The following is a 15400-nucleotide window of genomic DNA, read 5'->3' as shown; positions in this document are numbered from 1 at the left end:
CAGGAAAATCTGCTGCCAGCAAACTATCATTTTATGTGCCACCTAAAAGAAACAAAGGTTTTGCTAGTTTGTTGGGTGATCTGGGGCACATTTAAATGGGGCAATTTATGGATAATTTCACCAATCCACGGCCTCTGTATCATATATATATATATATATATATATATATATATATAATATAAAACCGCTTGACAAAGGCTCTTGTATGTGCTGAAACATTGCCATCCACATGGGTGTATAAACACCATCAACTTTTTATTTGGAGTGCTGTCCGTTTTTCATTATATATATATATATATATATATATATATATATATATATATATATATATTTCTCAATTTGTGAAGAGTTACAGCATTAACAGATCTTCAAGCAGAGGTTGCAGTGATGCCTTTACAGGCATCATTGGCTCCCGATTGCTTTGAAATTAGTATATTCTTATGTATGAGCTATGAATGAAATAATTTTTGTGGCTTAGTATGAGGGGTAAAATATGAAAAAGTTTTGGATGAATGTTTTATTAAATGTGTTAAAAGTGAAATTCACACTGCAGTGTTTGTGCTGTCCATACAGTGTATTCACTGGGAAAGCCACCAGCATGGATCACATGTATCCATAGGGCACCACTGACCCATGTACTGTATGCCAAAAGAATGCCTTTTTCGCATACATACGTCAGAGTGGTATACATTGAATAGTGTAGTTTAGTGTACTATTCACAGACCCCTCCTGCAGACATTGTATACCAAGCAATTTTTGTTTTTTATAATGGGAGTGAATGGGTGACATCATTGCTTGTATACGGTGGCGTGCCTAGGGTGTTTGGCACCCGGGGCGGGTCCTTTCTCTGGCAAATTGCCCCCCCTCCCTAAAAAAAATTGTACCCTCACAGTAGTATTGCCCTCATTGTACAACCTTCACAGTAGTTTTGTACAGATGTGTGCCCCCTCACAGTAGTTATGCCCACATTGTGCCCCTTTCAGTTTTAATGCCCTCTGTGCCCCCTTCATAGTAATAATCCCCATTGTGTCCCCTTCATAGTAATAATCCCTATTGTGCCCCCTTTATAGTAATAATGCCCACTGTGCTCCCTTCATACTAATAATGCCCATTGTGCCCCTTCACATTAATAAAGTCCATTGTGCCCCCTTAATAGTAGTAATGCCCATCTGTGCCCCCTCAATAGTAGAAATCCCCATTGTGCCCCCTTCACAGTAATAATACCCACTGTGCCCCATTCACAGTAATGCCCTCTGGCTCTGTGCCCCCTCCATAGTAGAAATGCCCATTGTGCCCCCTTCACATTAGTAATGCCTTCTGTGCCACCTCCATAGTAATAAAGCCCTCTGTGCCCCCTCTGTATTAAAAAAAAAAACATAGTAACTACTCACCTTGTCCCGATCCTCAAGCTCACATACCTCTCTTCCCTGCAGGCACAGATCACTCTGCAGCACTGTGTGGGCGGAGCTTATGCAGATTTCCAGGCTGCAGGCTCCGCCCACACATACTGGCAGCGCAAACTGTGTCTGCAGGCTGAATGGTGGAGCGGGGAGAAGTCTTCCTGCTTCACCATTCAGAGCGCCGCCGGCCTGAAGGAGGGGAGGAGCGCTGGGAGCTCAGCGATGAGTGACAGGACCGCAATGAGCGCTTCCATCTGTATTGATGGAAGCACTCATTGCTTCTGGCACCCCCTTGAGAGCCGACACCCGGGATGGACCGCCCCCCCCCCCCCCCCCTCTCTTAGTACGCCGCTGCCAGTATATCATGGAAATATATCAAAGGTTTTCGTTGGAGGTATATTTTGGGAGTATTTCGCCAATGTAAACCTCAGACATACACTGCAGTGTGAACAGAGCCTAGGGACAGTGCACACACTTCCTGAATAAATGTTACTATTACAACTACGTTACACTTTATTTTGCTCACCTATTTAGCACCTCTTTTTACAGGCAGCTCTGAATATGCTTACGCGTTTGCAATCTGAATCATACAAGAAGGATGGTATTATTTGTACAGCTCTTCACCCTGGCTGGGTTAAAACAGAAATGGGAACTGAGCGGGTGAGTTACATAGTTAGTACAGTTTAAAAAAGACATATGTCCATCAAGTTCAACCAAGGGGATGTGGATGAATGGAAGGGATGGCATGATCTATACAAGTGTATTGCTGTACAGCGGCGGCGGCACGAAGCGCACAGCGTCATAGCAACCAATGACGCCGTGCGCTCCTGCACTCGGAAGGATGCCAGTCCGGTATCTCACGGACAGTGTTCCACGGACGTCTGCATGAGGCTTAAGGAATGTTTTTTTTTGCCAGGGGCTGGCGAAGCTTTCGGTTCAGGTGCACGGACTGCCAGATGCTGCGCCTAATTTATGACCAGGCATATGTCTTGTCATAAATGAGGCGCAGCATCTGCCACATAGCCTTTTGGAGTTCACAGTAGACATTTTATAGTAGTGAACCTGATTATTTAGCTTTAACCCTTTAGCAGTGATGGGTCACTGCATGTATACTCAATTGGAGCTCATTAATAGCCACAAATTTGCACGTGTAAAAAGATCCATAGTCTGGTGTACTATGCTCAGTACTACTTCATACACTGCACTTGTGTATATTCTATCTATGTATAAGAGTTTATCGCAGAATGCACAGGCTATCCAGCTGTGGTAAAACTACAACTCCCAAGATGTACACTTTCTTGGCTGTTCTCAGAACTCCATAGAAATGAATTGAGCATGCTGGGAGTCGTAGTTTTACCACAGCTGGTGTTCCGGAGGTTAGCCATCACTGGTGCTATGACATAGACATACTAATGTAAAACACACGTCTGCAGTAATGTGCACTATGCATACAACAACTTCACACACAGTATCCATGTTTTTGTAATTTCCTTGATGCCCCTGGGATATTAAGCACAGTATTTCTTCCTGCACAGTACTTGTGGCACCTTGTATACATCAAATACAAGCATTTGGGTACGACTCAGACTGACAGTGTGCCCTGTTTGCATTTTCCCAGTGGGTCTCTTCCAATATATTGCAATTAGTGGTTTTAATGGCAGTGCTCCAGGTGGTTAACCTGTTGGGGACACATGACGAACCGGTACGGCATGATGTCCCGTTACTTAAGGACACATGACTTACCGGTACGTCATGTGTAGTTCCGATCATCGCCGCCCGGATTGATCAGGCACCCTGGGACAATGAGCAGCCCCCTGGATCTCACAGGCAGGAAGCTGTATGAGTAATACACACTGTATTACTCATACAGCGAATGCATTCCAAAATTGTGCCAATCAAACCATCATCTCATCCTGCAAAAATCATACCCTACCCAAGATAATCGCCCAAAAACTGAAAAAACTATGGCTCTCAGACTATGGAGACACTAAAGCATGATTTTTTTTTTTTTGTTTAAAAAATGAAATCATTGTGTAAAACTTGCATAAATAAAAAAATTGTATACATATTAGGTATCGCCACGTCTGTGACAACCTGGTATATAAAAATACCACATGATCTAACCTGTCAGATGAATGTTGTAAATAACAAAAAAATAAAAACTGTGCCAAAACAGCTATTTCTTGTTACCTTGCCTCACAAAAAGTGTAATATAGAGCAACCAAAAATCATATGTACTCTAAAATAGTACCAACAAAACGGTTACCCTATCCCGTAGTTTCAAAAATGGGGTCACTTTTTTGGAGTTTCTACTCTAGGGGTGCATCGGGGGGGCTTCAAATGGGACATGGTGTCAAAAAACCAGTCCAGCAAAATCTGCCTTCCAAAAACCGTATGGCATTCCTTTCCTTCTGCGCCCTGCTGTGTGCCCGTACAGCGGTTTATGACCACATATGGGGTGTTTCTGTAAACTACAAAATCAGAGCCATAAATATTGAGTTTTGTTTGGCTGTTAACCCTTGCTTTGTAACTGGAAAAAAAATCTTAAAATAGAAAATCTGCCAAAAAAGTGAAATTTTGAAATTGTATCTCCTATTTTCCATAATCTCTTGTGGAACACCTAAAGGGTTAACGACGTTTGTAAAATCAGTTTTGAATACCTTGAGGGGTGTAGTAATTTTTGGGTGGTTTCTATTATGTAAGCCTCACAAAGTGACTTCAGACCTGAACTGGTCCTTTAAAAAGTGTGTTTTTGAAAATTTCGGAAAAATTTCAAGTTTTGCTTCTAAATTTCTAAGCCTTGTAACATCCCCAAAAAATAAAATGTAATTCCCAAAATGATGCAAACATGAAGTAGACATATAGGGAATGTAAAGTAATAACTATTTTTGTAGGTATTAATATGTATTATAGAAGTAGAGAAATTGAAACCTTGAAAATTTGCAAATTTTTCTAAAATTTTGGGCAAATTTGGTATTTTTTTTATAAATAAAAAAATTTTTTTTTTACTCTATTTTACCAGTGTCATGAAATACAATATGTGACGAAAAAAACATCTCAGAATGGCCTGGATAAGTCAAAGCGTTTTAACCGCCTCCGGACCACTTAACGCAGGATCGCGTTCCGGAGGCGGCAGCGCTGCGCAGAGTCACGCATATAAATATGATCTGTTATATGGCTTGTCTGCTCCTCTGCTGGTCCTTTTTGTCGGTTGGATCCAGCAGAGGAGCAGGCTTCACAGTGAGTAGCATCAACAGTACACTTTAGCCCCAGATCACCCCCTGCACCCCAATTAACCCTTTGATCACCCCGTTGATCGCCCCTGTCAATCACTAGTGAAAGGAAAAAAAGTGATCAGTGTAAACTGTCATTTTTTTTTTTTCACTGGTATTGACTGTTAGGTTTTAGGGATAGTTTAGGCCCCTTGGTTAGGTAGTTTAGGGATCAGTTAGCGCCCAGCCCACCGCACTACAGTCCCTTATTCGCTGATTAGCGTATCGCTAATCAGCATTTGTACTTTTATAGTATCTGTAAGTGATCAAAACTGATCACGGTCAGATCTATAATAGTATTAGTGTCACTTTAGTTCGCCCTCCACCCAAAACGCAGTGTTTGCCCGATCAGGCCTGATCGGTCGCCCACACGTGCGTTCACCCACGCCCGCCCCACCGCAGTGACAAAAAATATATATTTTTTGATCACTGCACATTCACTTTACACGCACTGCGGCGATAAAAAAATCTGTTTTGATATTTTTTATTAACCGCAGCGGCCTCCGGTACTTCGCTAGCCTCCCCTTTGTAAGACAGGCTTGCTTTTTTTCTTGGGTAGTCTCAGGGAATACCCCTAAATTTAGTAATCCAAATGTCAAACAGGGGGTATTCTTCTGAAGAGGCCTACAGGATTCTGACCGTCGGATGAGGAATGGGAACCCTCATCTGACGAATCTAGCGGGTCAGAATATGAACCTGTAGAAAGCAGTGGCACTCTGACCCAAAGTTCGGACGAGGAGGTGGAGGTCCCTGATAGCACCAGGCGTACCCGGCCCCGTGTCACTAGACCACAGGTTACACAGGATCCGCTTCAAGAGCAGCAGAGTGGGGCTGGCGCTGTCGGATCACGTGGTGAGGCATACACCAGCAGCGCAGCCCTCCCTGGACCTAGTACCAGCACTGCCGTACAACATGGTGAAGTGGCGAGCACCAGAAGGGCAGTTGAAGCTGGTACGGTGGCACGTGCAGTAGTTACCCCGTCGCAGCCACCGCACAGACAGGCCCGCAGAGCCCCTAGAATCCCTGAGGTGCTGGCAAACCCTGATTGGCAGTCACCAACTTCAGCCGCACCATTAGTTCCCCCTTTCACCGCCCAGTCTGGAGTTCGTTGTTGAGACGGCTCAGATCGGTTCGGCCCTGGGATTTTTTGAGCTGTTCTTGACTGCGGAGCTCTTGGACTTAGTCATGGCAGAGACAAACCGGTATGCCACACAATTTATATCCGCCAACCCGGGAAGCTATTATGCCCAGCCTTTCCGGTGGAAACCAGTCCAAGTTTCCGAAATTAAAATTTTTCTGGGTCTAACTAAAAAGCATGAATTGCGGTCATATTGGTCCACGAACTCGATTCATCACATGCCCATGTTCTCTGCTGCTATGTCCAGGGCACGATTTGAGGCCATCCTGCGTTTCCTGCATTTTAGCGACAACACCACCTCCCATCCCAGAGGCCACCCAGCTTTTGACCGGCTCCACAAAATTCGGCCCCTCATAGACCACTTCAACCAGAAATTTGCAGATTTGTATACCCCCGAGCAAAACATCTGCGTAGACGAGTCCCTAATACATTTTACCGGGCGCCTTGGCTTCAAACAATACATGCCAAGCAAGCGTGCCCGGTATGGGGTCAAATTGTATAAGCTCTGTGAAAGGGCCACAGGCTATACCCACAAATTTCGGATCTATGAGGTCGGTTGCCCTGACTACCTGGGGAGCAGTGGGAAGACAGTCTGGGACTTGGTGTCACCCTTATTTGGCAAGGGGTACCATCTTTATGTGGACAATTTCTACACAAATGTGGCCCTCTTTAGGCATTTGTTTCTAGAACAGATTTGTGCCTGTGGCACCGCACGAACTAGTCGCGTGGGCTTCCCCCAACGGCTCGTTACCACCTGTCTTGCAAGGGGGGAGAGGGCTGCCTTGTGTAACCAAGAACTGCTCGCGGTGAAATGGAGAGACAAGCGTGACGTTTACATGCTCTCCTCCATTCACGCAGACACGACAATCCAAATTGAGCGAGCAACCCGTGTCATTGAAAAGCCCCTCTGTGTCCATGACTATAATGCGCTCATGGGAGGGGTGGACTTCAATGACCAGATGTTGTCTCCGTATTTAGTTTCCCGACGCACCAGACGCTGGTATAAGAAGGTGTCTGTATATTTGATTCAATTGGCTCTGTATAATAGTTTTGTTCTCTACAGTAAGGCTGGGAGAACACGATCCTTCCTAAAATTCCAGGAAGAGATCATCGAGAACCTCCTGTGTCCAGAAGGTTCCGTGGCCCCATCCACCAGTGTAGTTAGCCGTCTACACGAGCGACATTTCCCCAGTGTCGTTCCTGGTACCTCAACCCAACCGTCACCCCGAAAAAGATGTTGTGTCTGTAGCAGGAGTGGAATAAGGCGTGACACCCGCTATTTCTGTCCTGACTGTCCTGACCACCCTGCCCTATGCTTTGGAGAGTGTTTCCGGAAGTACCACACACAGGTACACTTAGCATAGGGATTGCATCTCACAGGACAGGTACACAGGGCTATTAGGGCCCTTTTACTCTCAGCTACTGCAAACCTCTCCTTTCACCTGGGATAAAGTGCATAATGTACTTCGCCACATGTTTGGGCGATTTGCGCTTTGCACATTGTCCCATGGGGAAGGAGAGGTTTGTCCTATAAAAGGTAAAAAAAAAAGTAAGCAAAAAAGTTAACTTCAGTTCAAAAAGTAAAAAAAAAGTTTATGTTCTGTTCAAAAGTTATTATAAAGTTAATAAAATTTATTGTGTTGCGGCCTGTTTTTTTCTTTTTTGTTTTGTTTTTTTTACCTTCCAGGTGGACCAACCGATGAACCAGCTGCAGCACTGATGTGCATTCTGACAGAAGCATTGCGCTGCTGTCAGATTACACACAAGTCGGTGTATGCGGCGCTGCAAGACGAGATTTCTCCTCTGCAGTAAAAGATACGTTTGCCGAGGCATATGAGCTGAGGAGGTGGCGGTGTTCATCTGCTTTGGCAAACACTTTGTATATATAAAAAAAAAAAAAAATCCCGGCAATGATTTATTCATCTACATCGATTGATGTGAATGGATAAATCTGGTTTGCCAGGGCATACGAGCTAAGTGGGTATGGATGTTGGGCGGAGCTCCTATGTCCTGGCAGACGCCTTTCCCCTCCTTTTTCTTTTTTTGGAAGAGATTTTTTCATCCACATTGATCGATGCGAATGAAGAAATCTGTGCCGTTCATTTTTTTCTTTCAGCCCAGAGGCTGAACGGAAAAAAAAATCTCATTACCCGTATGCTCAATATAAGGAGAATAGCAGAAACTCCTAATGCTGGCCATACATGTAATGATTGCGGAGACCCTCAAATGCCAGGGCAGTACAAACACCCCACAAATAACACCATTTTGGAAAGAAGACACCCCAAGGTATTCGCTGAGGGGCATATTGAGTCCATGAAAGATTGAAATTTTTGTCCCAAGTTAGCAGAAAGGGAGACTTTGTGAGAAAAAAAACCCAAAAATCAATTTCTGCTAACTTGTGCCCAAAAAATTTTTTTTCTATGAACTCGGCATGCCCCTCATTGAATACCTTGGGGTGTCTTCTTTCCAAAATGGGGTCACATGTGGGGTATTTATACTGCCCTGGCATTTTAGGGGCCCCAAAGCGTGAGAAGAAGTCTGGTATCCAAATGTCTAAAAATGCCCTCCTAAAAGGAATTTGGGCACCTTTGCGCATCTAGGCTGCAAAAAAGTGTCACACATGTGTTATCTCCGTACTCAGGAGAAGTTGAGCAATGTGTTTTGGGGTGTCATTTTACATATACCCATGCTGGGTGAGAGAAATATCTTGGCAAAAGACAACTTTTCCCTTTTTTTTTTTTTTTATACAAAGTTGGCATTTGACCAAGATATTTATCTAACCCAGCATGGGTATATGTAAAATGACACCCCAAAACACATTGCCCAACTTCTCCTGAGTACGGAGATACCAGATGTGTGACACTTTTTTGCAGCCTAGGTGGGCAAAGGGGCCCATATTCCAAAGAGCACCTTTCGGATTTCACCGGCCATTTTTTACACATTTTGATTTCAAACTACTTACCACACATTTGGGCCCCTAGAATGCCAGGGCAGTATAACTACCCCACAAGTGACCCCATTTTGGAAAGAAGACACCCCAAGGTATTCGCTGATGGGCATAGTGAGTTCATAGAAGTTTTTATTTTTTGTCACAAGTTAGCGGAATATGAGACTTTGTAAGAAAAAAAAAAATCATCATTTTCCACTAACTTCTGACAAAAAATAAAAAGTTCTATAAACTCACTATGCCCATCAGCGAATACCTTAGGGTGTCTACTTTCCGAAATGGGGTCATTTGTGGGGTGTTTGTACTGTCTGGGCATTGTAGAACCTCAGGAAACATGACAGGTGCTCAGAAAGTCAGAGCTGCTTCAAAAAGCGGAAATTCACATTTTTGTACCATAGTTTGTAAACGCTATAACTTTTACCCAAACCATTTTTTTTTTTACCCAAACATTTTTTTTATCAAAGACATGTAGAACAATAAATTTAGAGAGAATTTTATATATGGATGTCATTTTTTTTGCAAAATTTTACAACTGAAAGTGAAAAATGTCATTTTTTTGCAAAAAAATCATTAAATTTCGATTAATAACAAAAAAAGTAAAAATGTCAGCAGCAATGAAATACCACCAAATGAAAGCTCTATTAGTGAGAAGAAAAGGAGATAAAATTCATTTGGGTGGTAAGTTGCATGACCGAGCAATAAACGGTTAAAGTAGTGTAGGTCAGAAGTGTAAAGTGGCCTGGTCATTAAGGGTGTTTAAGCTATAGGGGCTGAGGTGGTTAAAGTTATTACCACATAAAGTGACACTGGCCAGATTTAAAAAATTGGCCTGGTCCTTAAGGTGAAAATTAGCCCAGTCCCTAAGGGGTTAAAGGGACACTGTCACCTGGATTTCACTTACTGAGCCATTAACATCACCACATCAGTTTCCACGATTTATATTTAAATATACTAGTATTACTGCCCTGTGTCTTGTAATTTGTCTATAAAATCGCTTTTATTAATATGCTAATTACCTCAATAAGGAGCCCAAGGGGCTGTCCCTCTGGCTGTTGGAGCCCAGCCGCGCCCATTATCTTGGAGCCCAGCACTGCCCCACTGATAATTTATTCACTGCTCATCGCCGACATAATGTGTTTGTTGCGCCCAAAATCTTGCGCATTTCCGGGCCCAGCTAAGCTGGCGCATGCGCACTTCGTTCTGTGAGGCCGATGCCAGGACACCGCACGGGCATTGACATGAGTATTCATGGCGCATGTGCGAGATTTCGGGCACAACAAACACATTACGTCGGCGATGAGCAGTGAATAAATTAGCAGTGGGGCGGTGCTGGGCTCCAAAATGATGGAGAGCTGGAGAGACAGCCCCTTGGGCTCCTTAGTGAGGTAATTGGCATATTAATAAAAGCGATTTTATAGACAAATTACAAGACACAGGGCAGTAATACTAGTATATGTATACTGATGTGGTGATGTTAATAGCTCAGTAAGTGAAATCCAAGTGACTGTGTCCCTTTAAGGAACACTTTTATCCCATATTTTTATTTTTTTCACATTTCTGTATTGGCTTTTCCATTGTCAAATAGAAGTATACAATCCAATACAGACATAGTCATTGTTATATTCAACGAAGGGAACATCATATATGTAAAATTTCTGAAAAGCTTACAGAAAATAAAATAAGAATAACCCAAAACTGAAAAGATTCCTCTATTCCCCCCCCACTCCCTTGTTCAAACCCAGATCTCAGCCTATCTTCACCCCCCCCCCCCCCCCCCCCCCAGTGGCGCACTTATGATTAAAATCCTGTTTTGATCGACCAGATTTTTAACTCCCTTTCAATTTCCCCAACCCATCCTTCAGCTCTTCTACCAAGTACCAAGACGCCAGTTTAAAAGGGGACATTATCTTTGGATATTCCGACTCCAAGACATATGCCAGGAGAAATCTCTTCCAAACCTGATATAATTTTTTACCCGAAATCTCTTTGCTATTTAGCGCTTCAAGCCACTCTAAATTAAATATATGTCTAAGTTGGGTGAGTATTATTTCACTAGTCAGGATTTCAGATTTAAGCCACCACCGTAATAAACTTTGCTTGGCTATCCTCAATAGCCTATGGCCCGCCTGCGATGGAACCTTTGTAGATTTCCCACCCCCATCTTCTAGGATTTCTGACTCTTTATCAGTACGTATTATTGCAAGGGATGGAGTAATATTTCCCCTAAAAGTGCTAATTTGCCGAAGGATCTGGCCAATCTGCGACCAAAACCTCTCCAAATTGGGACAGCTCCATAAGCCGTGAAACAAATCTGTCCTTGACAATTGACATTTGGGACATGCTGTCAATCTTTCTGAATCCCCTCTCTGGCAAGGCAAATTAAAGCCATAAATTGTGTGATGTAATATTTTAATATGGGTTTCTCACCATTTTTCATTAATTATCGCTTTAAACAAAGCCGAAAGACCTGAATAGACATGCTTGGAAATCTCCTCTATTCCCAATATCTGTCCCCACTTATTGAAGATTTTCTTACGATCCTTAGACCTCCATCTGTCCCTTAGCAGTTGATAAAGCAGAGTTATTGTAGGTCTAGTCTTAATACTGAGGAAAGAATCAAATTAGTTTTGTATCCACTCCTGAGAGAGATCCCTAATAAGACTCCTACTATAATTTCTAATCTGCAGAAAAGGGAGAAAATTAGGTCCCCATCAACCCCCATCTTTCCTCTAGCTCCTGCAGCGTCGCCCAACGGTTTTCTCCTTCTCTAAATAAATCCCCCATTTTCGTTATCCCTTTCAGTACCCATTGCTGAAAGAGCTTACTATTACTTCCCAGGGTTATGTGTCAACGGAAGATGCTTGGAAAACTGATAAGATAAATGAAACTGTTTCCTCAAAATCTTCCATGTTAAAATTGTATCTCTTAGTATGAGTGACCCTTTTTTTTTTTTAGATCTGGAGCCTGGGTAGACTGGTATGCATCAAGGCTGCCAGATCCCAAGGTGCAGCCAGCTGTCTTTCTATGGCTAGATTTGAGTGGTATGACGTTTTGTTAATTCAATCCAAGATATGTCTGCTTATACACGTCAAGTTTTATCCTCGTACATCTGGGAAATTCAATCCCCCATGCGCTTTCCTCAATTTTAGCTTTTCTAACGAGATTCTTGGTCTCTTCCCACTCCATAAAAAACTAATAAACCTGCTCTCCAGCAACTTAATGTCTTATCCCATATTATTTGCGGGGTGCTATCTCTCCTTACGGACAGCGCCTTAATCGGTGTGATGAGACTTACAGGCCATACATGCTCCTCTGGAATTCATCCCATATTATATAATTATGTATTGTTTATTTTCAAATCCTCCATCCCATCTATAAGCCTATGTACTGACATCCATAAATTGAAGAACTCCAAATACTTTTTTACCTATTTGAAGAGAACCTGACACTGCAAAATGCAATGCAATCTGCAGGCAGCATGTTATAGACCACAAGGAGCTGATCAGATATATGCTATAGTATTGTGAGAAAATATTCAGTAAAATGTTTAATTTATACATTTTAAATATCTGCTATTTGTGATTTCATTGTTCACTGGGCAGGAAGGTGGAGTAGGAAAACTGGAGTAGCATTTCTAGACAAAAATGTTAGATTTAATGATTTGTTTAAGACAAATTTATCAAACAACCTGTGGCATTTGATAAATGTGGCATAAAGTATGCCAACACAGGCCTAAGCAAAAACTTACTTCAAATATTCCCCTTATGATAAATTTTCACCATAACATCTAAGGCTACTTTCACACTCGCGCTTGGTGCGGATCCATCATGGATCTGCACAGACAGATCCATTAAGATAATACAACCGTCTGCATCCGTTCAGAACGAATCTGTTTGTATTATCTATAACATAGCCAAGATGGATTAGTCTTGAACGCCATTGAAAGTCAATGGAGGACGGATCTGTTTTCTATTGTGCCAGATTGTCAGTGAAAATGGATCCGTCCCTATTGACTTACATTGTGTGTCAGAACGGATCCGTTTGGTTCAGTTTAATCAGACTGACACCAAAACGCTGCAAGCAGCGTTTTGGTGTCCGCCTCCAAAGCGGAAAGGAGACTGAACGGAGGCAAACTGATGCGTTCTGAGTGTATCCTTTTTCATTCAGAATGCATTAGGACAAAACTGATCAGTTGTGGACCGCTTGTGAGAGCCCTGAACGGATCTCAGAAACAGAAAGCCAAAACTCCAGTGTGAAAGTAGCCTAATAATAATATATATATATTATCATCTGTATTTTTATTAGTTTGTATATGCAGAGAAGAAACCCACTGAGGTAAAAGCAATTACAAGTCAATCCCTAAACGGGGTAAAGGTACAACAATGGGTGACCTATTACAAAGTAATAAACAAAGTAAGACCAGTATTACAGCATACCGGTGCATAAGTACAGTTTAACATTATACTGAATAGAATACTCATTATATAACCGAGAACAAGTGATTTGGGTGCTAGAGGAGTATTGGGAAGAGCGAGAAAGGGAGTTGGGGAGGGGGGGGCGCAGGGATACAGATGAGTACCTCGAGAACCTGTTCAAAACAGATGCTATCAGGTAGTAAAGTTGGTGCGTGTTGATGTACAATATGGTGACTTCAACCAGGCATCCCATATTGTGAGAAACCTGTGGTGAGCATGACTTGATCTGCTAGACATCTCTTTGAATTTACATATTTGATGTAACTTTTCGAACCACTCATTTATAGTGGGGGGGACAGTGTTAAGCCACTTTAGAGGGATTAAAGACTTAGCTGCCGCTAGAAAGTTAGTGATCAGGGATGAGGAGGATTGACGAAGTTCCGATGTAGGACAACCCAGTAATACCAAGGCCAGAGTTAACGTTAATTTTGGTCCCATAATTTCCCTTGTTATGCGTTCCACTTCAGACCAAAAGGGGCGGATAGCCGGACAATCCCACCAGATATGGGTATGTGTGCCCACTTGTAGGTTGCACCTCCAGCAGAGACTAGTGGTAGAGAGTCCATGCGCATAAAGGAACTCAGGGGTTTTGTACCATCTAGCGAGAATTTTGTAGTGAGATTCTTGTAAGCGAATACATCTTGAATATCCGTGGGAATTTTGAAGGATCTGAGTTATCTCTGTCTCAGTGAGAGAGAGGCCCAGTTCTTTCTCCCAAGAAGCAATGTATCCTGGGTTATTCAAGTGTTTTTCACTTCTAACAACGCTCAGTACTTTAGAGAGTTTTTTGAACTTAGAGACTGGAGATGACAAATCTATCTCAAAATCAGTAAGGTCTCTGAAGGGGTAATGCGCTTGTAGGAAGTCTTTACAACATCTAGTAAAGTGTGAAACATGCAGAAACGTGAGTGAGAGATTTGGGATCAGTGACTTTAGGTTTGCCAGGCTAGGAATCCCTCCGCTCGGGAACATGTTCGAGACTGAGAAGTGTGCTAGTTGATCCCACATAGGCTTAAAGGTCAGAGACTCTCTGCCTACGACCACAGGTATTAGGCTGGAAGGTAGCAATGGAGATATCTTGGGGGCTAAAGAAGGCGAGAGTAAAGCCCAAGTATTAGAGGCCCCTTTGAAGAACAAATTGATGTCAGATGGGTTATATGTGTTGCGCGCTTTGGGGGGCAACCACATGTCCCTCACCAAATCTCCTTTATAAGCCTTTGTGGACCATCAAGAGATGGTTTGCGAGTCGGAAAAGGCAGTTAAGTTGATCCATCTTCTCAGTTGAATCGCCCTGTATATTGTTTGGACATCCGGTAGACTAATGCCTCCCCTCTTAGTTGGCCTAGTCAAGAGTTTATGCGCCAGTCGGGGTCGTTTCTGTTTACATAGGTAGTACGAGAAAAGGGATCTTATTTTGGTAATGAAGGTTTGCGGCAAGGCAATTGGCAGCATTTGCAATATGTACAAAACTTTGGGAAGGACATATGTTTGTATGATGTTTTTCCTACCAATCCATGATATCAAAGGGTTATCATAGTCTGTAAGGATTTTTTGGATTTCTATAAGAAGTGGACGAAAGTCATATACTTTGTGTATGGAGGTAGGGATATGAACGCCTAGGTATTTGAGGGATGAGGAGGCCCACGCAAAAGGGGAAATTTCCTTTAATCCTCAAATAGCTTTGTTTTGTAAGGAATATATTCAGGATTTCTGATTTTGTAATATTTACTTTAAAGTTTGAGACTTCTCCAAATCCTTCAAATATTTTAACCAGACAAGGGAGTACAACCTCTGGGTCAGGCAGTAAGAACAGGAGGTCATCTGCAAAAGCTAGCATTTTTAACCCGCCATCTGGCGTGGGGAAACCTTTTATATGTGAATGCTGTCTTACTCTTTGTAGCAAGGCTTCCATTACAAGTACAAACAGAGTGGGGGAGAGCGGACACCCCTGTCTGGTACCATTTGTTATCTCAAAAGGGGGTGACAAATAGTCATTCACTAGAAGAGAAGCCGACTGTTGGGAGTAGAGTGAAAAAATTGCTTTTATGAAAGCAGTTGGGAAACCGAATTTCAATAGTATGGAGTGCATGAAGAGCCAATTAACTCTATCAAAGGCCTTCTCGGCGTCTACTCCGAGAAGGACCAATGGTCTAGCTTAGACATGTGCT

At 42.7% G+C, this 15400-nt stretch overlaps 1 protein-coding gene across 1 annotated transcript in view; it reads left to right on the top strand.

Moving 5' to 3' along the window:
• LOC120980752 (C-factor-like) overlaps positions 1–15400 on the top strand; it is a 125434-nt gene that overhangs the window by 94790 nt on the left and 15244 nt on the right. Inside the window, exon 5 of the mRNA XM_040410029.1 lies at positions 1950–2060. Coding sequence (XP_040265963.1) covers positions 1950–2060 — 111 coding nt within the window. The remainder of the gene's footprint in view (positions 1–1949; positions 2061–15400) is intronic.

This window comes from Bufo bufo, chromosome 10 (assembly GCF_905171765.1).
Source record: "Bufo bufo chromosome 10, aBufBuf1.1, whole genome shotgun sequence".
NCBI classification, from domain to species: domain Eukaryota; kingdom Metazoa; phylum Chordata; class Amphibia; order Anura; family Bufonidae; genus Bufo; species Bufo bufo.
This window is presented reverse-complemented; position numbering and strand designations above follow the sequence as displayed.